We start from the raw sequence: 22,053 nt of genomic DNA, 5'->3' as shown, positions 1-22,053 counted from the left end.
GGTGTTCTGTCCCAGAGACAAAAGTGACCAAGATATTGCCCTTTGCCCTTCAGCAAGATCAAAGTTCCCTACCATAACTGTAGGGCACCCGCTTTCCTCTTACCTAGTTTCATCCCTCTCCCTCTGGAGCCTCTGGTCTCTGGGCTCTGTCTGCTTTTGTCCTGAGTTCTTGCAGCTTGTCCTCCCTGCTGCCCAGCCCAGCCTCTTGACTAGCATAGCTTTGGCGCTCCCGTTTTCCTGTGCCTGGTTCAAGGCAACTTACCCTTGGGGTCTCAGATTACACACTCCTCTGGACTGTGTCTTTCCCATAAGCTCCTATATGACCTGTATTTTCCCATATTTCCATATTTTCTATATTTATCTCCTTCTAGACAAGTGTATACTCATAAATCTGTGTTCCTGTGCAAGAATCTATAATCTTTCAGAGGCCCATGACGGTTACATTTACCAGTGTCTCCCTGCACCCAGCACAGAACCCAGCATACTAACGAGAGTCAGGACTGTGAATGCAGTGCTCACTTCTCCTCCTGTGCAGGGATAGTGATCCTGAAAGCGCGCCCCTAACTTCTTGTCCTAAGGCAAAGCATCAGCAAAATCATGGATAGGAAAATGCACTATTTTCAATTCAGTGGTGAAAAACAAACCCACAGATTAGTTAGTAGTAAGCAGTGGTCTTTCAGGCACAAATCTCTAAGTAGGAACTGGGCACTTGTCTGTGTAAGTGGCTTTCACTGCACTATAGTGTTGTGAATTAAACTCTAAGTGCCAAGAGGATGCTCTAGGATACGATCTCATTTTTGCTACCTTTTAGTAAAAAGGTGTGTGAAGCAAGCCATCATAAAACTTGAGTGCAGCTGGAAACAATTACTGCTTCAAATTTAAGCCTATACTGTAAATATTCTATTATCATTTGTGGGAAGGTTTTAATTTCTTTACATTGAGGTTTCTTTTCTACCCAGTATTTTTCAGTAGCATAAAGGGGTTGAGTCAAGAGGAAGGTGAGAGGGAATGAAGAGTCAACAGTGTTTAAACAGCCATTTTGATAAAATAGGTTCTGTTTACCTCCAGGGAGCTGGGGCCAGCAGCTCACACTGGGCTGCCCCCAAGTCCCTGAGCACCAGGCCCCTGAGGTCTTACTAGTGGGTATCTGGGGCCCACTTCCCAACCTCAGGAAGTCCAGAGCCGCACACCTGTGTTTGGGATGAGAGAGGAAGGAAGAACAGGCCTGGAGCAGTTTGTTTTCTTTTTTTAAAAAGAGCTTTAAAAATGGCATTCCTGAAATAAAAGTTATTTATATACTGCTTGAAAAAAATCAACACAAATTCTCTGGTGGAATGGAGAGATGTTACCCATCACATTCAGGAGCCTGTTTCCTAACAACTTCAGAGTCAAAACAGGACTGAAGCAGGGGTTCTTAATCTTTTTTGCCCACGAACATTTCAGCCATCTGGTGAGGATCATGGTCCCCTTAGCACTGTGTTTTTAAAATACATGAGATGGCAAAAGAGAGCAGTAATACAGAAGAACTATTTTCAAAATAGTTTTGATGTGATTAGTAAGATATATGCACTTGATTAATGTGCTAACTAGCAAGATGTGTGGTTTATCAACTACCATAATTCTAAGGCAGCAGTAGTGTAAATATTATTCTGAGGTATCTATAATAACTGTATTGTCTATCACATGACAATATTTGCAGTTTCTAGTAGTGACCAACACTACTAATGTGATTTGTTGCCTATATATGTATATGTTTAATTGAAGAAAGCCTTGCCTGCTTGCTTGCTTCCTTCTTTCTGTAGTACTGGGGAGTGAACTCAGGGCCTTCACACTAAGCTACATCTCTTGGCATTTTTTTTTTTTTTAATTTTTGAGACAGGATCTAGCTAAATTGCTAAATTGCTCGGGCTGGATTCAAACTTGTGATCCTTCTGCCTTAGTCTCTCAGAGTGTTGGAATTACAGGTACGTGCCACTATGACTAGCTCAATTTCCTTTAGATGTCAATGAAAAAGATTTCATTGTTTTCCCACCCAAGGCTGTGGAATCTTGGATCCCACCTATGGTACTCAGGCTCTAGGCAAAGCCTAGAAGCAAGGTTCTTGGGCCCTAGCAAGGCCAGGCCCCCGGATGTGAGTCAGTTCCAGGGAGTCAGCTACGCCCTGCACCCTAAGGCTGCTGTCATTATCTGTCTGTCCTTGCAGCTACTGAGCTCCAACAGGGACCTCCACCAGGGCATCATATTTGAGGCTCATGGCTTCCACGCAGGTTACTCATTCCATTGGGTTTCTGGAACCTTCTGTTCCATGAATGAGCATACCTCATTAGGTCATAGGGCCCTTTGGACCTTAAAGGGCTCACAGGAACCTGAGAAGGCCTAAGACAACCTCTGTCACACCAGAAAGTAGAATGTTCATTGTGTAATTTCAAGGTGGGCACTACAACCTCATAGAGATTCATAAGAGAATGTTTAAAAATGTGCATTATTTAATTCATATTTTGTCTTACTAACTTCCTGGAGGAAAAACTGGTAAACTGAGCTTATTCACGACTTTGCTTGAGCCCAGCTGTTTAGAGCAGACTTTATCGTCTTCTCTGTCCCTACTGGAGTCTTCAAAACCTTTTAAAGGCTGGTGACCATGTGGGATTTGTGTCCTGCTGTCTGCTACCTTCAGTCTTGTGATCAGCACAATGTCATTCAAAAGGAAACCACAACAACCTTAGTACTAGGCTTGCAGAGAAGTTCTTACATTTCCCCACATACAGTATTCCAATCTTCCTTGTCAACTGGCTGCTTGTACCTTTTAAGGCCTGGCTCACTTTCCACTCTCAGTCTGCCCTATGAACTTGGGCACAGGGGCTGGGGGACTGGCTGTCTTCTAATTCCGGCTGTGCTGTCTGATTGGCTGACAAGTCTTGACCTTTCTCTGGACCTTGGTTCTCTATTAAGTGACCAATCAATGCTTGGACCAGTTATGAGAGGGAAGTAATATACAAAGAACTACCTCCCAAAGTAAAAAGTCATCTATAGACATCTGATTTTATAAAAATCAAAGTGCTGGGTAATGCAAATTGTTTCTATGTATTCATTTCACTTCTTTTGTCAGAAAAGAGAATCATTACATTTCTACAGCTATGTTATAGATTTAAAAATAAACATTTACCTTCTTTTTCCTAAAACACAATCTTTCCATTCAATTCATCCTTTATTTAAAATACTTTTCAATCTTTTAAAAAATAAAACACAAGTTCCTTATCTCAAAAAATAAAAGTATTTTTATGATTCATTATAAAAAATGCACAAACATGTATTAAGCTTTCAAAATTAAAGCACGTAGGTAATTGTTCACTAACAAAGCTTCCAGTCTTTACAGCTTGATTTGCCCAACTCTTACACACAGTGGGTGGAATTCTAAGAAGCATTTATTGCCTAACACCCAAGGGGACCAGCTGTATCAACTAATATGTCCACAGATGTCTGAGAAGGAACTTCAGGGCTGTAAGGTATGTTCTAGTGTTTGCCTCTTTAACTCCAAAACCATCGCTGCTGGCCAATTTTGGTTCCGGATGACACAAATTAATAATTGATTATTGAGCCCCTACTGTGAAGCACTGTATGCATTAATAAGATGAATTGTTTCATAGAAAGTAACTGATCTTCAGCCTTCACTCCCCTGTGTCACAGATTGTGCTTCTTAGTAAATATTCAACTCTCTTTCCCTTGAGATGATGTCCCCTTTCCTGCCCTTTGGCATCAACACTGATCACATGCCTGGTTCTGACACTGAAGCCTGGGCAGATGTGCCATACACAGAGGTTGTAAGATCCTGCTTGGGTCCCTCATCATACGCTCTAGTGACTCACCATGAGAACATACCCCCAGGAACTGTTCTCCCTTAGGCCTGGGTCTCAGAATAAAATGCAAAGAGAAAACTTGAACTTGAACCTCTGTTGGAGCTGAGACCGAAAGTGGTTCCAGAAGAACCACAGACACATGAGAAAAATAAACGCTACCTGTTAGAAGCCCCTGGGAATTTTAAGGGTATTTGTTACACAGCATTATTGGACACGCTAACTTAACACATGTGTCTCATCAATTCACTTAATGTTTGGGTGGTGTCAAATTCATCATCTCAAGGCTGAATTTAAACTTTCTTGATTTCATGTTTGAGCAGCATGTTCTAGTGGATGATTCCAGTCCCTTCTTCTCAGGTGGTTGCCCTCATTTTTTGAGCCTTTTCTCCCATTTCTCCTTTTTATGGGAATTGGCCGAAAATGACCACACTAGTATTAAACTAGTTATATTAAGTGCTGTAACCTTGTCAAATATTTCTTTAAGATGTTAACTTTTCCTGACTAGCTGGAAAACTCAAAGGCTGGGAGCCTGTCATATTTCTTTGCACTCTACTCACACATAAAGCCAGTAATAAATATTTTGGATTGTTATATTAAATAAAAATCACAAGCGGCCATTGTTTTGGACTAAGCTTTACACTGGGTCCTAAGAGGCCTTATTAATAAGAATGGAGCCAACCATGCACAAGTTTTACACTGCCCCATCAACTAAGCTATCTGAGAAATCAGCACAAAATAAATAACAGCCAAACTTCTCAAATATGCTAGCTTCAATTGACATAATGAAATTCTCTCTGTTTTAAGCTTAACACAAAAAGTAACCTCTAATAGAAATCAGTTGTTTTTCTATTGTTCTGTCTTCCTGTCCACACTTTATAAGGAAAGCAACTTTGAAATGACCAATTCAATTATTTTTTAAAACCAATCCACTTAGGGGCTGGGGATTTTGCTCAGCGGCATAAGCACCTGCCTTGCAAAGCAGGCAATTGTGAGTTCGATCCTTGGTACCGATAAAATTGAAAAAGACAAAAAAAAAAAAAAAAAAAAAAAAAACCCCAATCCACTTTTTGTTCAGTTTTTCTGCCTTTTTCAGCCTTCTGTAACTGTAAAACCAATTTCCTTTGTTCAACTCATGGGGACACTCACTCTGTTTTTACAGATGTGAATGGATCAAATCATTATCCCATTCTAGAATCAATACAAAAGCCAATCAATATCTTTAAATTTGCTGTAATTTTGTTGTTTGACAACTGAAAACATCTGCTTCACAAAGCATATGACAAATGTGGTTGGATCTGTCACCTTGACATCCATATCCAGCCCTGGGCCTCGGCATGGATATGCATTTTTGTGGACCTCAAATCACAACAAAGTAGCCACCTCAAAGACCTAAGGGGATGACAATCTGAAAGTGAGTCAGGAAAAATAGAGGCTACTGGAAAGAATCTATCTGTAAAGTTATATTTATAACACATTTAATGTGCTCCTTGTTAATATTAATTTCCAGAGTAGCAAGTCACCTTACCAGTGCTCTCCAAGAGAGATGAGCAGTTCCCAATGTTACAGACAACTGAGTTAGATTAAAAAAAATCATCATAGGCAGTTACACAGGGCTAGGTCTCAAAGGAGCCAGTGCAGAAGCCCAGATACCTTGCAATTGTGGGGGAAACAGACACCTCCTGTTGTGGGCCAGATCTCAAGACAAAAGATCAAACAGATGCTCCCACGTCCTAAGGACTGATACTCTAAATAGGTTTCTATCACCCTGAGAAAGCCAGAAGTCACTATCCCAACTCCCTAAGCGTCACTGTTCTTTAAGCACAGTTAAGCATGCCTGCTTTGCTACGTGATTCTTTTCCCCATTTGTTTCTGATTTAATCAGTTTTATCTGAGCAAGGAATCTTATTGTTTAACCATAGTTCTGTTCCATCTTTTGCCCACCTTGAGAGTTCCCAGATTTCCCTCAACTGGAACCCATCTCACCTCATGATTTTACTTTATAAAAGTCCCTAGAAAAGACGGTGTTTGGCAACGCACTCAGGATCCTCTCTGTCTCTCAGACAAAAGCTTTCTTTCTCTCAATAAATATATTCTTCTCAACTGCCATTGTTCCTAAAATTCATTCTTCGATTTTAGAGAACATGATCTCATACTGGACATATAGTAGGTTGGGAGTTTCATTGTCCTATAGCACCAAGACATCCATATGGCCTAACCTCAGTGGTAGAATCTGGGCAGGGCAGAGAAAGTCTTCCTATGGCTCTCTCTCTCTCTCTATATATATATATATATATATATACACATAAATTTTTTTTTTTTTTTTTTGTACTGGGAACTGAACTTGGGAACCTGTCCTTTCTGAGCCTTATCCCCAGCCCTATGGCTCTCAGCCTTGACCATGCCTTCAGTCCCCAGGGAAGTGAGCTGAATATGGATTCCTGGGCCCTGGCATTCCATTTCAAGAACTTAATGTCTATCAACATGGGCTTATATATGTAACAAACATGCTTGGAAGGCCATTCTTTGAAAGATGAAAGACTTTTTTGGAATTTATTTTATTGCCTCAAAAGCATTTTGAGGTATTCCTCAATTTAAATTTTTTTTTAAAAAGAAGGCCTCTTGGTAGCAGAATCTGGGAAATTATATTACAAAAGAGGGGATATGGGGAAGGGTTGGCTTTTCCAGCTGAAAGAGGGGTGACTCTGGAAGGCTGCAGGGAGAACACATGAAAGAGAAGTTAGAACCTAGAGAGGAGCTGGGAGTAGCCAGGGCTCCAGTGGAAAGAGGCCACGTCACAGGAAATGAGAACTTCCAGGAACAGATAGAGAAAAGCAGCAACAATTGACATGTAACCCAGGAGCAATTAAAAAGGCTTGTAAAACAGAGGCCATCTTAGGTCACGTGAGTCAGGAAAGTCCCTTAGAATTCTGCCTGTCCCTTGAGCTGGTATCACTAAACCCCTGATGATGAGGCTTAACTGCAGCTCCCATCTCCATCTGAGAAGGAGCTGAGTTACTGATGAAGAACCAGGAGTAAGGTCAGTGCCCCAGGAGATGTAAATAATCTCAAGGACTATTTACATTGTTTAGAGGGGGTGGTAGAGTACGTTTGCCCCTGAGCTTCTTACATTGATGAATAAAGTCATTTACATGTGACATAAATCTTTTCCATAATCAATGATGTTTATCATTTTACAAGTGTCATTAAACCCTTGTGGCCCTGCAGATAGATTGTCTATGAAATAAGAAATTTCTAAGATTGTTTTCCTCTCAAGAGCTTGTGATTCTATTCATTCTCATCAAGTCAAAGGATGGCACAAATACCCGATGGTCTGCTGCAGAAGGGACTTTCTTGAGGGATCAATAAATGGGAAAGGGTGAAAGCATGAGAGTGGCTTACATTCAAATGCAGGTTTAAGTTTAGCAACAACACTTGTTGCTTAACTCAGAAAGAGAGGACAAAACTGATAGAATTGTGGTGTGGCTGAAAAGATAAGAAGTATGAAATATAAATGACCTTTATTTTAAGAATGCCAGGAGAGACCCCCCCCCCCCAGACCCTCTGGGGTCCGATATCTCCCCGGGTCAGCGATCTCTTCGTGGGACACATGGAGTGGGGACATACATGTAGCTTAGGTTTGGGGTGGAGCCTGAGGGGCATTAGGGATATACAGGTAGCCCATTGGTATTTGTTTGGCGCCAGAGGTAAATTCCTAGGGGTGGGGAAGACAGAGCTCCTTGGTTCTACCTCTAAGGCTTTACTGGCTACAGTGTCTTGTCTGGGCCAAAACTCTTTCAAAAACTCCAGACACTAAGCTAAAGCTGACACAGGCTTGGGAAGGCCTTAGTGATAGAAGCAAGCTAAGAAAAAGTTCCCACATTCAGAGAAAGGGAAATTGGCCCCCAAAACGTCAGACTTTTCTACGTACCTTCCCACAGCTCTGTGGGACTGAGGGCCTTGCTTTCCTGACCATATCTGAGCCCTTGTTGTCCCCTAGACATGTCCACACAGGGCCTCAACCAGTGATTCCTACTCAGGCTTTATAAATTAGCACAGGAACTGGGACATCTGGGTTTTTTCAAACCCACCAAACACCTAGCGCTTCCTAGCATTTAACACATTACTTATCTCTGTTTTTCCCCAACCAGACTATAAGACCCTGCTTAACAAGAACTGTGCACTTTAATAATACTTGGGAGATTAGGAAAAGATGTAGACAGACGATATAAGAAACCACTTACACACAAACACACATACAGATACATGTGTATGGACCCTGAAGTCACTTTCTGTTATTCGTTTATGGGTAACCCCCTTTGGACTTAATATTGAACAGTGTATGTTTCCTTGCATCACTCTGGTCTCAAAAATGTTATTATTATTGCCAGATGTGCTGGTGCACACCTATAATCCCAGCACTTGGGAGGCTGAGGCAGGAGGATGGATTGCCACAAGTTTAGGTTAGCCTGGGCTATACAGCATGATCTTGTCTCAAAAAACAAAACAAAAGTTATTATTGCTTGTTTATTCATCAAATTGAAGTTTATTGTTATTTTATCTTACCTCCTGCTTCAAATTACATTACATGTATGAATAAATTTGTGAAAAGAATGCATATTGATTTCTATTGCAATTCCTAACTGATATATGGCAACTATTTTAATGTATTTATTTGGTAGCTGATGAACCTACTAAACTTTTAAAAAGTTAGTTATAATGTTTGTCTAATGTTTGCTAATATTGATATTCTTGTCACTTATAAAAATTACATTTTTTCTTCCTATTTTTCTTTCTTGTTTAGTTAGAAAAGATAACAGTAAAAACTAGTTGTTTAAAGAACTAATGTTTAAAGAAAACATTAGCTTTTCTTTTCTTTTAAAAATCATGCTAAAGGAACATTCTTCTGTATGAAATTTTTATTGCATAGCAGTAGTTTGCACAGCAACTTATCACAAATGTAGGAACTTTAAATGACACAAATGCAGTATCTCAGGATTTCTAAGAGACAGGAGTCTAACCTAAGTGATTCCTCATTTTCCATGTGGCCCTCTGTCTTCAGGCCAGCAAGGACATGTTAAAGCCTCGTGCTGCTTGGAATTGCTCCTTGTGGCTCCTCCAGGCTCTTGTGAGTGCTCTGCATCTGCCTGGATAACCCCAGATAATCTCATTATCATAAGCAGCTGAGTAGTAAACTTTAAGGGCATCTGTAAATTTCCAGTTGCCAAGCAAGTAGCATCAGGAGATGGAGACCATGGGGGTCAAAAATCTGCCTGTCACACCTCCCAAGCTTGATTTATAGAAATTCTAAAAAAATTAAAATAGGTCACGTTTGTGTATTCATATCTTTGTGGATGATTTCTATTTTAATTTTTGTATCTTCAGATGCTTTTGAGAAGTTAGGACTGTTTCTGGCCTAAAACGATTAATTTTTAGAAATATTCCAAGAATAGTTTAAAAAAATAGTTAAGCATGTATTTATTCATTGTGTATTGGTATCCTTTATTATCCTTTATCTTCCTATATTTTGTTGACCTGAGACAAAACCAGAGGTATATTGTTATTTTTCATTACAACTATGTTTATACCAAACTACCCTTACATTTTCTAACAGCTTTTACTTTATATATTTTGATGAAATGTTATTTTGTGCAAAAATGTTGATTACCATTTTTAATTATACTCTTTATCAACACAAATTTACTCTGTTAATTGTGTTTTCTGCCTTGTGTTCCTTTTAATCTGTTTTCTTTTCTACTCATGACTGGAGGTTGAACCCAGAGTGTGTGCACTGAGCTCCAGCTCCAGCACCATTTTATTTTTTGTTATGAGACAAAGAATCACTAAGTCACTAAGTTGCCCAGGTTGGGCTTGAACTTGTACTCCTCCTTCCTCAGCTTAGCAGAGTGCTGAGTTTACAGAAATGTGCCACCATCCCCAGCTTTGATGTGCTCTTAGTACTCAGTGAGGACTGTCTTTTTGACATATATAGTTCCTATCACAGTGCCTGATGCACAGAGACTCAATAAATGTTGCTGAAATGCAAAGACATTGAAATCTAGAAGGCATGTTAAACCCCTGTGTATTTGGGTTCCAAGAAAGACACAAATGTTGGCTCCTTCCCTTGCCCTCAAATGATATAGTTTCCTATGGGAAATTATGAGTCCTCTCATCAGCCCCCAACTAGTTCAGCAGAAATTCCAGGATGCTACCCTGTATTAGAAGATAGTTGCAATGCTAAATCTCAGCCACTTCAAACTTCTTAATCTTGGTTATGAGTGTTAAGTAGAAACTGGGTTCTGAGGACACAGCAGAGCACAACACCAGGAATCGGCAGTTCAGACTCAGACACTCAAGTCACAGAGGAGCTGTGGGAGGGGACACTGAGAGACACAAGAGGGAACATAGTTAAGGGTCTGGGACAGAAAGTACAGCCAGAGAGCGCAAAATGGTAAGGAGAGGAGGACTCACAGGGATTTTTAAAGAGGGTGGTAAAGCCCCACTAAACCCAGCAACAGTTGGAATTGAATCTCTGCAGAGGGTTAGGGTTTGAGAGGTTCTCACCACCCAAACTAGAAGTGATAGGGATTATAGAAGACAGCAGGATCAGAGCTCACTCTGTGAGGGAAGCTGGGGCTGTGAGGCACTGCTCAGGGATCCCCAGGTGCAACACAATCCGAGGGCGTCCTGTGCTACCTTCTTGTCCTGCACACCCCCACCCACCTCCAGATCCCCAGGTGTGAGAGGAGCCTATGCCCAGGAAGGACAGCAGGCTGGGTCTCAGGAAGCTATGGCTTTCAGAGAATCTGTTTCTGTCTCATCAAATTTAGATAGGCTCTAGTATAGTTGGTTTGCAAATGCTTTCTAATTAATTTGTCTACAGCATGAAATTAAATTAATTTCAAGTAAGTTCCTGTAATACAGGTTTAGGTGGTACTAAAAATATCAATTCCAAACCAGGTATGGTGGCATTCAACCCTAGTTCCAGCACCTGGAGGCTAAGGCAGGAAGATCAAAAGGTTGAGTCCAGCCTGGACAACTTGAGTGACTTAATAACTTTCTTTCAAAATAAAAAATGAATGGGAATGTAGCTCAGTTCGAAGGCCTCAGGTTAAACCCTCATTACTGCAAGAAAAACCAAAACAACATAAAAAAAAATGATTCCTGTGAGAACTGCTGGCCATTGTGACACTGGACGAGGGTCCACTAAGGGACAGACTGCCCTTCAGGGCCTATCTGGTTAGGGAGAGAGCACATACTTTAGGCAGTTGGATGTTTGCGGTCAGTTTGAGGTCTCACAAACCCATGTTTTGCTCCTTGTGTTACCCTTATCCTAATGATCTAAGAATGTGAGGCTCTGAGAGAGCAGAGGGATTCCTGGTCCCAGTTGCTGATTGTTTAACAGTATTTTAAAAGCTCAATGCCTGCCTGGATGAATGAGCAATCCCAAGTACTGTTCCAAATGTGCAGAAGTGATCTGATGGCAAAACTGGGATAGAGAGATAGACACAGTAGCTTCAGAGAAAGAGACTGACAGAAATGGAACTAAATGGAGACCAAGGCAGAGAGACAAAGAGAATATATCCACTTCTATTACTGCACACCATCTAAATCCTTCAGCAAAAACAAGGTGATTACTATGCATTTGTGATGATGAGTCTTATTTCAGTCAGTTATTTGGAGCACTAATGACTGCATTTCCAGCCTTTACTGATCAGAAGAACACTTACTGATCCCTTAGTGTTTGTGTGATAGGTTAGATTCCAAATGTCCCCCCACCAAAGTATCATGCGTTCAGAGGTGTTTTTGAAAAGTGATTAAGTCATAGGAGTGCTATACTTACTGGAAGGTTAATCCAATGGTGAGTTCATAGTTGAATATGTTGTTGTAAAATGGGGCATGCTCACAAGAGAAGGGTCACAGGGGATGAGCTGAAATGATATATTCTTGTCCCTGGTTTCTCCTTTCTCTCTCTGCTCTCTGGCAGCTATAGGCTGAGTAACTGTCCCTCCTTGTGCTCTTCTCCATGCCTTTTCTGTCTTGTAGCCAGCCAACCATAGACTGAACCCTCTGAAGGTGTGAATCAAAACAAATCTCTCCTCTAAGTTGGAAGTATCCAGTACTTCATTTTAATGATGGGAAACTGACTAATACAGTTTGCCATTGTCTGTATTAGGTGTTTTGTTGGCTATGATGTCATTTATCCTTAAAAGCAACCTAGGAGGTAGCACTAGGATCACCCCATTTCACAGAAGTAGAAATAGATGGCATATTCAGGTTAATTGCAGGTTTCAGATTATTTGATGACAGGATTGGCGCTCTGCCAACTGGTTCTGTTTGTACCAGCATTTTCTTCCCAAGAAAATTCCTTCCTCAAAAGTAAAACAAAAACATACAGCTATGACTAGCCTCTTGTTTCAAACTTATTTAATAAAGAAAAATACTCTGCCAAGGCACCTAGAAAATTATATTTTCCTCTTCAAAACAAACAGACAAAGAGACAAACAAAACATTTATTGATTGTGTCTGGGATTTGCTATCTCAAAGTCATTTCTACAAGGGAAAGAAAACCACATATTCTAATGTTGGCTTTTAGCACATCATTGTACTTTTCCCTTGCTGCAAAAAAAAAAAAATCAGTCTTTCAGTAAAAACTTTCTATCTAAAAATAATCTAGTGGCAAACTCTGCAATTACTTTCACCGAGGGAGACATCTGCTTTCCACTCTATTTTTCTGAATGCAGAAGTCCAATTTGCCTGCCTGTTCATCAGTCATGCCAGAGGCCCAAGTGTCATGTAATTAACTGGAAAGCCAAAGCTATGTAGGTCTGAATAACTGTATGCATTTTTGAAAAATCTATGAGCAACATGCTTCTTGAGGGAGGCTGGGTTGCCCTTGTAACTTCAGTTTGTCTGAAATGTCCTCATCTGACTCTTGGATATTCTAGACTCATGGCTATTACATTTTGTATGTGAGGGCAGCACCTTAAACAGGCTCACTATATCAGAAGTTCACCAGCAAATAGAGAAAGTATATATAATTTTGGTAAAGAGATCTTACATCCAATTCATTAGAATTCTTTAATAGTCACACACTTATGGGTGATGGTGGGAACAAATTGTGAGCAATTGTGTGAGTTTTCAAAAGTATTTGACAATAATCCAAGGGGAATTTTTAAACAATAAGGTACCATAATAGAGGAAGGAAAGTTTTTTTGTATTATGATTAGGAATCTAGCCTAGAGACAGGAAACAGAGGATTGGGATCAACTGATGAAAATGAATAAATGGAAACAGGGGTGTTTAGAAGTGAATAAAATGTTTTACAAATGATAAAGAAAGGATGTACATAGTCAACACTTCAGGCCAGTAGATAGCAACTCCTTATTTATCAAAATGTAGACTAGAATATGTCATTAGGTCAACACGGGCAAAGTAACAGAGGAGTTCATGTGAATAAGTGTACTAGTCCATCTTATAAGAGCCTTGGAGCTCAAAATGACAGCCCACGAAAGGGCTTTGAGAATTTTTACAGATTGTTCCCCTGAAGATATTTAAGCCACTGTTCTGCTTAAAAGTGTCCTCAAGATGGGTATGGTTTTGTTACAGAGGCTGGTGTTGCCATAAAAGTCACCAAATGAAACCAAATCTGTCAAATGTCTTTGCAGAAATCTGGTCCCCAAATGGGGGACTAGCTGTAGTTTAGCTCATTACACATGTTGAGGGCTAGTGTATAGAAAGGAACTGTCCACAAAAAGCCATTCAAAGACATCAAGATAACATGAGTAATGACAGTAGTAGCTAACAATTAGCGATCATTTGCTATAAGCCAGGCAGTATTTCAAGTGCTTTACTTCTTTAGTCTGTCAGCCATCCTACAAGGTAGACATTGCTATCAACTCTGCAGTGGAGATGAGGTAAACTGAGACATAGAATTTAAGTAGCTTGTCTAAGTCACACAATGAGCATTTGACACCAAGGCCATGCAATGGCACATCTCAGGCTTTTAACCTGAGGCTCCTTATTAAGTGGGAGAGATGGAACATGATTCCATGCTGCTCCATTGGGGAGGAAAAAACTAAAAGCAATTTAAGTTAATAAAACCAAGGCAAAACTTGTTAGGGAAAACATGGCCCTTGTACCAAACTGGATTATTAAGTTTAGGCTAAAATAATTTATGGCAAATCAAAGTCCACCTAGCAGACCAGGGAGTATGTTATAAACTTTTATTTTTCCCAAAAAGGATTGAGACTTCAAATTCTCATACTCAAGGAAAGAGTTGGCAATCTATAAGATGGTTCTAAGGAAATCTGGTTTTGTTCTAGAGGTGTATTCCTAACCCTTTAGGTGTCCACTAGCAGAGGATTTCATGTCTATTCATCTAGGAATATCTTTGGTCACTTCTACTAGAAGCCAGCCAAGGGGCTCCAGTCTGGGGAGGATGCTTGGCCTGTGCATGCGGCAGTGGCTCTCAGTCTGTGGAACAGGAAGCATTTGCTGCCTTGCTCCTGGGAGTCTGGGACCAACCCACATCTGTTAGAGAAGTCCCATGTGTGTCAACAGTAAGACTAAGTCTTACTACTGAGAACTTTTGTGCTCTCTCTCCTCTCTGTGTATTTCCTTCTGTCCTGGAGAAAGCTAGCAGAGAGCAGAAGTTCTGGTGGTCTCTGAGTAGAACAAAGATTTGAATTCTAGTCTCCAGAAGAAGCAGTCTCTTGACTCTGTCTCTTTTCCTCTTCTTTGAATCCAAAGCCTCCAGAGGCACCAAGATCCCTTTGAAGAGTCGAGAGAATGGCTGTGCCTGGGGATGCCATTGCCAGGCAATGTAAGGATCTATGGGTATGGTTTTATTTTACATGGCTTCTGATTTGACACCCTCAGTACAAAGGACCCTTCACCCTGGTGAGGGAGAAGGCCTCGCACATTGCAGGATATATCCAAGAACTAGAAGACAGAATGGTATCTCTGGGTTTAGGAAAGGGATCAGTGGCAACAAGCAAGCATACAGAAATACTAACCATTGTTGTATCTTGCAATTGTAGGATTAAAGAGCGGTACACTGATTCCATAGTACAAAGCTTAGTCAGAGCCAATCCATTACCTGCTCTCCAGGGCTGAGATCCTACTCACCTACGCAGTTATCGCACAGGCTGCAGTGGGAGGCGCGAGGGGGCCGGAAAATCTTGCAGGTGAAACAGTACTTAAGTTTCACTGTCTGGCCATTGATGATGACTTCTTTGGTTCTGGGAGGTGGGCGGTACCCCCCTGAACTGGTACCATTTGCGATATCTGGAGAGAAAAAGAGAACACAGGCCATTCAGATCCTAACACCAGCTTTGTGGCCACATGGTCATCCCCATGGGCTCAGTCTGGAGTCTGCAGCTGCCACACCTGTCTGGGAGCCCACCTGACCCCTGATGTTCTATGTGCATGCCACTACAGGCTGCCTGTCCCACACTGGCTGTCGCCTGCATGCGTACTGCCAATGAGGGCTCTGCATTGTTGCTGTGTAACTGCAAGGCAATAGGGGACTGCAGCTACATGTCCAAACAAGGTCAGGGCCCATGTGAAAGCTCTGGCCATTGACATGTGAACACATGTGCTCACCTGGAGAGGACTCCAAGAATCCCCTACCTAATTCCTTCCCTCCACTTGTGTGTATGGAGCATAGGATACACCAGCTGGGGATCCTGGAATGACTGAAAAGAACTGTGACATTTACCTGGGCACCTGCCTATCAATCTCTTACTGTGTCAAGTCCCTGAAGGTTTGGGTTTTATTTGTTATAGCACCTGACTGTGCCCTAATTAAGGCAGTGTTCCAGTTAATTGTAGGATGATATTCTGCAAATATGGCTCAGAGGTCTCATATACCCATTAGCCTCCTCAGAAATGTGGGACTGGAGGTAAGAATATGTATCTTAAAACTAATAAAAATCATCAAGTGCATATTAAAAAAATCATTTCTACATTTTATCATCTGACCAGCAGCTTTTTTAGTTTTAAAAATATTGAAGCAAATACAAATATACCTATTTTTAACAATTCATCTCATTCTTTTCATCCTTGATCTCAGGTTAGGAGCTTTTAAAACTGCCCTAACATACTGACTCCAATGGGTGCTTGGAATATGCTGCAGCCCCATTCCACCTGCCCAGAATTTGGAGGAATCAAGAACAGAGCTGCTAGAGGATGGCAAATAGCAAGGGCATTGTGAGGGCTGAGAGTCTGTGGGTGGTAAACATAAGCGTGCGGACTCTGGTGGCTGGATCAGTCCTTAAAAACTTTGGAGCTGGAAACATTGACTTAGTTTATTGCTCATTTTAATTCCCACACATAAAGCATAGATTGTGACAGCTGCAACAAACTCTTAGTTGATTTCTAAAGTGCTAGGAATGAGTCTCAATGTCCACTCAGGCCCTTCACACAAACTCAACCTGGGCAGAGAGACCATAACTACTGATACCTTGGTCTTGCCCTCAGCATTCTGATTTCATTGGTGTGGGGGTGCAATTAGGCATCAAAAGCTGCCAGATATGCTAATCTGTACCCGAAGCTGAGAATTACTGGTGTGGGGCTTGTGGATCCCGGTGTAGACCATGTAGCTTCCTTGTCACCTGACAGCTTCTTAGAAAAGCAGGTCTAGTGGACCCAACTCACGCAGTCAGGATCTACATTTTACTGAGATTCATCAATGATTCAGCACTTCAAAGTTTGAGAACCTTGATCCCCTAATCCATACACTGTCCACACAGTGCCTCTTTATTAGGCATTTAAGCACACTTGTTCATATGATAAAGAGCTAAACTCACAGAATACAGTGGAGCTCACCTGAAGGGGTCATGACCTTGGTCTTTTCACACTGGTTTAGAAGGGCAAGTCGCATACAGAGGGCTGCACCCTTCTGTCCCCAAGCAGGCTGCTCTCTCATTGACAGAATCCACAACTCACTACTTGTGACCTGCCAGAGCTCCAGCAAGTATGTCGCTACGAATGGCACCCAATCTTCTGTAAGAGGTTCTGAGAGGCCAAAAATCTGACCTAGACCCTTTGCCTAAGGCTTTGTACCTAGTAAAAATACCAATCCTAGTGGTGAGTAGAGCATTTAGAGCTGCTTTGGGTTATTTACAATTCATGGAAAAATTAATGCTCAGAAAAGGAGAGCTCAAGAACTCGGCAGGAGGGCAGGGAATGGAAATAGTCAAGCTCTCCCTGGGGGCCAGCCCTCCCGCTTCACACCACTGAATAGCTGTGGAGCCATCCCTAGGGATCTGGGTGGCCTTACCAAGCAGGACACCCTTCCTTGGCATGTGCCCCACCTTCCTGGAACACTGCTGGCTGCCCTATCAAATGGTGCTAAACTCAGTGGTATCTGGAACAGCACCAAGCTCCAACAGTGTGTATGCTGAGAAAAGAGGAGGGCTTCTCAGTCTGCTCTGTACTAAGGAGAAAAGAGACGCTTCCCAAAGCCCTAGAGGGTAGTGACTTGGCTTTGGGCATACCAACGAGAAGGTAGATTTCTGTGGGTGCCTACTAATGGACCCCAAATTAATAACTATCTGGTGCCTCAGTAGTCTTAATTTAGGGATGAAACTCACTGCATCTATTTTGCTCTTGCAAATATGGGTAGAAAACTTAAAATGTCAGATATAGGTTTAAAAAGATATAAACTTAGGCTGGGGATTTAGCTCAGTGGCATAAGCGCTTGCCTGGCCAAGTGCGAGGTCGTGACTTTGACCTCTAGTATCAAAAGAAAAAAAAAGATATGAACCCAATCAAGCATTCATGTCAATTTAATCAGAAAAATTTTGATGCTGGATTGCAAAGGCAAATATTTTAAAATGCAGGAATGACAAACTTCCAGCACTAGAACTATTTAAAAAGCCTGAGTAGCAATGATTTGAAAAAGTGAATCTTTGCTGGCACTCCTTACTACAGTCTCTATTGATCTCCAAGTTCCAAAGTAGAATTTTTGAAATGTTGAACATTTGTACAAAGTGAATAGAAAACTAGCATTCAACAGACACAGAAAACTAAAGGTTAAGAATGAAACTCAACCTCCAACTGCTTTTATTAGATATTTGGAGAGCTCTTTATGTAAAAGAAACAGAAAGATCAGAGCCTAGCCATGCCATTCAGCAATAGAAGAGAGAACTGGAAAAAAAATCCCACAAAAAACAGTCCCCCAACATTTCTAAAAGACTTATATTGCCGAAAAAGGACTGCATGGGACCCGTGGGGTTAGGGAGGGCTTCTGGGCCGCTGTTTCCTCCTGGCCAGTCTCTCTGTCCCTGATGATCAGACTCACTTTCCTCATGGCTCCACAAATCAGCCTTCTAAATGCAAGTCTTATCAAGATCCCTGAGACCTCTCCAAGGCACACCCACATTCCCCATGCACCTGTCCAGCTCTGCCTGCAGCATGGTTTCATAGCAGCCTGTGCATCAGACCCAGGCAATGCTGCCACAGGCTGCAGGGCAGTGCTCAGCGCAGGAGACTCCATTGCTTCTGTGTGCAGGGATAATCCTTTCAGGTCCAGTTCAAGCTTCTCTTGTGCAAACGTTGGCAAGTGGAGTGGCTCATTTCCTCCCTTGGGTTCTCATTAAACTTAATTCATTTACTTTTTCCAGTCAATCGATCTGTGCTGTGCTTTGACTAGGTGCCAGTCCCAGTGCCCAGGACTTCAAACATCAACCTGAGGACAAAAGGTTTTCTTCAACATTCAGGCTGATGTCATTGGCTGATCACAAAGCCTTTCTCATACCCCTGGAGATCACCAGAGACCTGAGGTGCCTGGCACAAAAGGTGAAGCTCAGTGTTCCTGTGCTAATCCTCAATTATCCTGGCTTTGGGATTTTTATTTTCTTTCTTTTGGATTTTTGTTGTTGGCTATGATTGTGTCTCTGCTTCTTAGGGTTGTGCTCTGTGGTTTAAATACAGCTGTTGAAAATGAATAGTCAAAGTCTATAACAGCTAATGGTTTAGGAACACTAGCATTTTAGGGGGAAAACCCGTAGCATGTCTGCAAGTTCACAGGAGTCACTATTTCTCAAGGACATTTTTATGCACAACCATTTTTAAATGAAAATTCAATCTTGAAATAGTTTTTATGTCCTTCACCCAAATTGTTAAGACTTTTTTGGTACATAGGTAGAAATAACAACCACATGTCCATCTACTACTACTTAGAAATCAGACCTGTAGGCAAAGAATTACAGGACATGGAGACAAGAAAGGGAGACTGGTCAGAGTGTGAGCCCAGGCACAAGAAGCTTCCGGCTGAGTTGTTTCCTTCAAGGATAAGTAAGTCCTGGGCTAGGTGGAGGCTTGGCCTAAGTCATCTGCTCTTCCCAAAGGAACAATGAGCCCTTGTATCAGGAGGGACTCACTTGTCTCTGCTCATGTTTATCCCTACTCCAAACTGTTACACAGTAAATGGGCTCTGCTTTTTAAAAATGCAAAGGGAGAAAGCTCAACTCTTATGACATGTAGATTAAGATCCTTTGCTTAGCAAAAGGATTCAGAGGAGTGGTGTTCCCTGGTGCATTTATGTTTCATAGACCATTAACCAGTTGCTCGAGCATTTGCCAAAGCTGTAGGAACCTCTGCTAAAAGGAGTTTAGTGAGAATGAAGATAAAACACAGGGCAAATGTGACTTAATATTCAAGTTTTCATGCATTTGCTGGAGCACATAGGACAAAAACTACCCAATCAAAGAATGGCTGATCTGTCATGAAAAAAGATGGGCATTTGAAGGTCATTTATAATCATCTCTTGGTCTACAGTCTGTACACTTCCAAGCCCACAGGAAAGTATTAACAGTGATTAGATATGTTAGATAAGACATTCCTATTATTTTAACTGTTAGGGAAAATAAGAGCAAATTTTGTTTTGTCTGTCTACACTTGTTAGGCTTCCACCTAAAGAGACTAACATGAAGATGTCCTTATCATGTGTTGGATGGATGCAGCTTTGTCCATACACATGCATACATGCACAGGAAGTTTCATGAGGCTCCCAGTCCCTTTCCTCAAGTTAAAGCTGTGCTACTCAGTTTGTCTTCAAGGACCAAAAGGGATGCCTGAGTGATGCTCACTGGCCAGTTCTCAATCTGAGCAAAGTGGAACAGACCGGAGTTTCCTCTGCCTTATTTCTGGTCCATCTCAGGAAGAGCAGAGAGAACCTGAAAAGTGAAAAGAGCAAGGATATCCACTAGGTAGGAAGCCAGTGGTATAGGCAGGCCCCATGGAGGCCTAAATGCACTATTAAGAATACAAGAAATATAACATCATGGCTTATTAGATTTTCCTCATCATTCACTTGCTTGCAACTCAACACTGTGAGTGCTTAAGGTACTTGGTTGAGTAAAATGGACCTGGCTTCTGCCTTCAAGGAATTTACAGTTTAGTGGAGGAAGCACACCAACTAAATAACCACAGGACCAAAATATGGTTATTCGTTGTATTATGCTGAATTTGAAAAGCAAGGGGATCTGTCTGGTATGGGGACTGTTTCCTATCATTTGAACTAGGATCACGAGAATGGGTGGGAGTATGCATGAACACACATGTACAAAGGTGTGCAACATAGGTACACACATGTTGGGAAATGAGGGCAAGGAGAAGCCTTGAGGCAGAGATAGCAGCTTAAGTACTGGCTCTGGGACAGGAGGGAAGTGATATCTTTAAGAATTGAAGGGAGGACAGTGTGACCAGAGTGCTGTGAGAGACATCAGAAGGAAGGCAGGGCCTGAACCATCTATGGACCCATGTCTAAATGTCTGGATGCAAATGGTAGATGTAATTATTAATTTTATACATCAACATGGCTAAACAATGTACCTTGTTAGTGGATCAACCACAGTCTCAAAGTTGCTATGAAGATTTTTTAAGACATAGTTAACATTTAAATTATTTGGTTTTGTATAGAGTAGAATAGTCTACTTAATGTGGTGAGTCTTATGCAGCCTATTAAAGATCTTAAGAGCAAATGATTAGGGTTTTCCTAAAGAAGAAGGAACTCTCCTCAAGACTACAGTGAGAAAATCCTGCTGGAGATTCCAACTCTGTCAAAATTGAGCCCAAGATGGCAACACCAACACGTACATGAATTTCCAGCCTGTTGGTCAGCCCCCATATTTCAGATGTGTCATTCCTCACAATCACATGAATCAGTTTTAACTACCCTCATCTGTCTATCCGCATCTGTCTGTCTATCTATCTATCTATCTATCTATCTATCTATCTATCTATCTATCTATTCTTACATCCATCCATCCATCCCTCCTTGTCTCTATTCAAATCCTGTTTCTCTGGGAAGCACTGACTAACGCAGAAGCCAAGAGGGGGCTCTGTGCTGTGTGGTAATGTGATCAGGTAGGCAATAAAATATTGAATGAAGTTATCAAGACATATTGGATAGGGAAGCAAGAATGGCTCTATGGTTAGTTAGAAAGGACTTGGGATAAAAGCCAGAGATGATCTTGACTTGAAATTGGGTGGTGGCCATGGTAGTGGAGAGCAGCAGATACATTCTAGAAACTTTAAAATTCATTTAAAAATCAATTATTTGTGGATGTGGTGAACAAGAGTATTACATGTAATTTGGATGAGTCTCAGTTCTAGCTGAGCCAGGGCTGGGGAAGTTCAGGTCTGTTTCTGTGAAGGTGTGCAGTGGTAAGTAGAGAAAGGATCACATGCAGGGTTCTGAGATGGGGCACATCATCTGGGCTTCGATTGGAGGCAAATAACTGGCAATAACCCTGATGTGCTCTCCTGGAGAAAGAGTATCATTTCAGAAGGTGAGAGGGCCAATGACTAAATCTTAAGGCACTCCTGTATTGAAAAGCAAGGAGTGACAGAGGAAGAAGGAGAATTTGGTTGTGGCTGAGTTATTATCTTTATCTGTTTTCTGTAACTACAACAAAATACTGAAATTGGATAATTCATAAAGATAAGTTTATTGGTTAGCTGGGGATTTAGATCAGCAGCATAAGCACCTGCCTAGCAAGCGCCAGGTCATGAGTTCAATCGCTGGTACGAAACAAGACAAAACAAAACAAAACACTGGAAAAAAAAGTTTATTGGTTACATGGTTCTGCGGGTTGGAAAATATGAGAGTGTCTTGGTAAGGTAGACAAGTGTGCTAACTTTGGTCTCTCCCCTTATTGTAAAGCCATTAATACCATCATGGAGCCTTAGGC

At 41.4% G+C, this 22,053-nt stretch overlaps 1 protein-coding gene across 4 annotated transcripts in view; it reads right to left on the bottom strand.

Moving 5' to 3' along the window:
• Zdhhc14 (zinc finger DHHC-type palmitoyltransferase 14) overlaps nt 1–22,053 on the bottom strand; it is a 299,691-nt gene that overhangs the window by 67,627 nt on the left and 210,011 nt on the right. For all 4 annotated transcript variants that reach the window (XM_063232949.1, XM_063232948.1, XM_013151081.2 and 1 more), the window contains one exon: nt 14,982–15,140. In XM_063232949.1, coding sequence (XP_063089019.1) covers nt 14,982–15,140 — 159 coding nt within the window. The remainder of the gene's footprint in view (nt 1–14,981; nt 15,141–22,053) is intronic.

This window comes from Cavia porcellus, unplaced genomic scaffold (genome assembly GCF_034190915.1).
Source record: "Cavia porcellus strain 051 isolate PalLab524CR breed Dunkin Hartley unplaced genomic scaffold, mCavPor4.1 scaffold_22, whole genome shotgun sequence".
NCBI classification, from domain to species: domain Eukaryota; kingdom Metazoa; phylum Chordata; class Mammalia; order Rodentia; family Caviidae; genus Cavia; species Cavia porcellus.
This window is presented reverse-complemented; position numbering and strand designations above follow the sequence as displayed.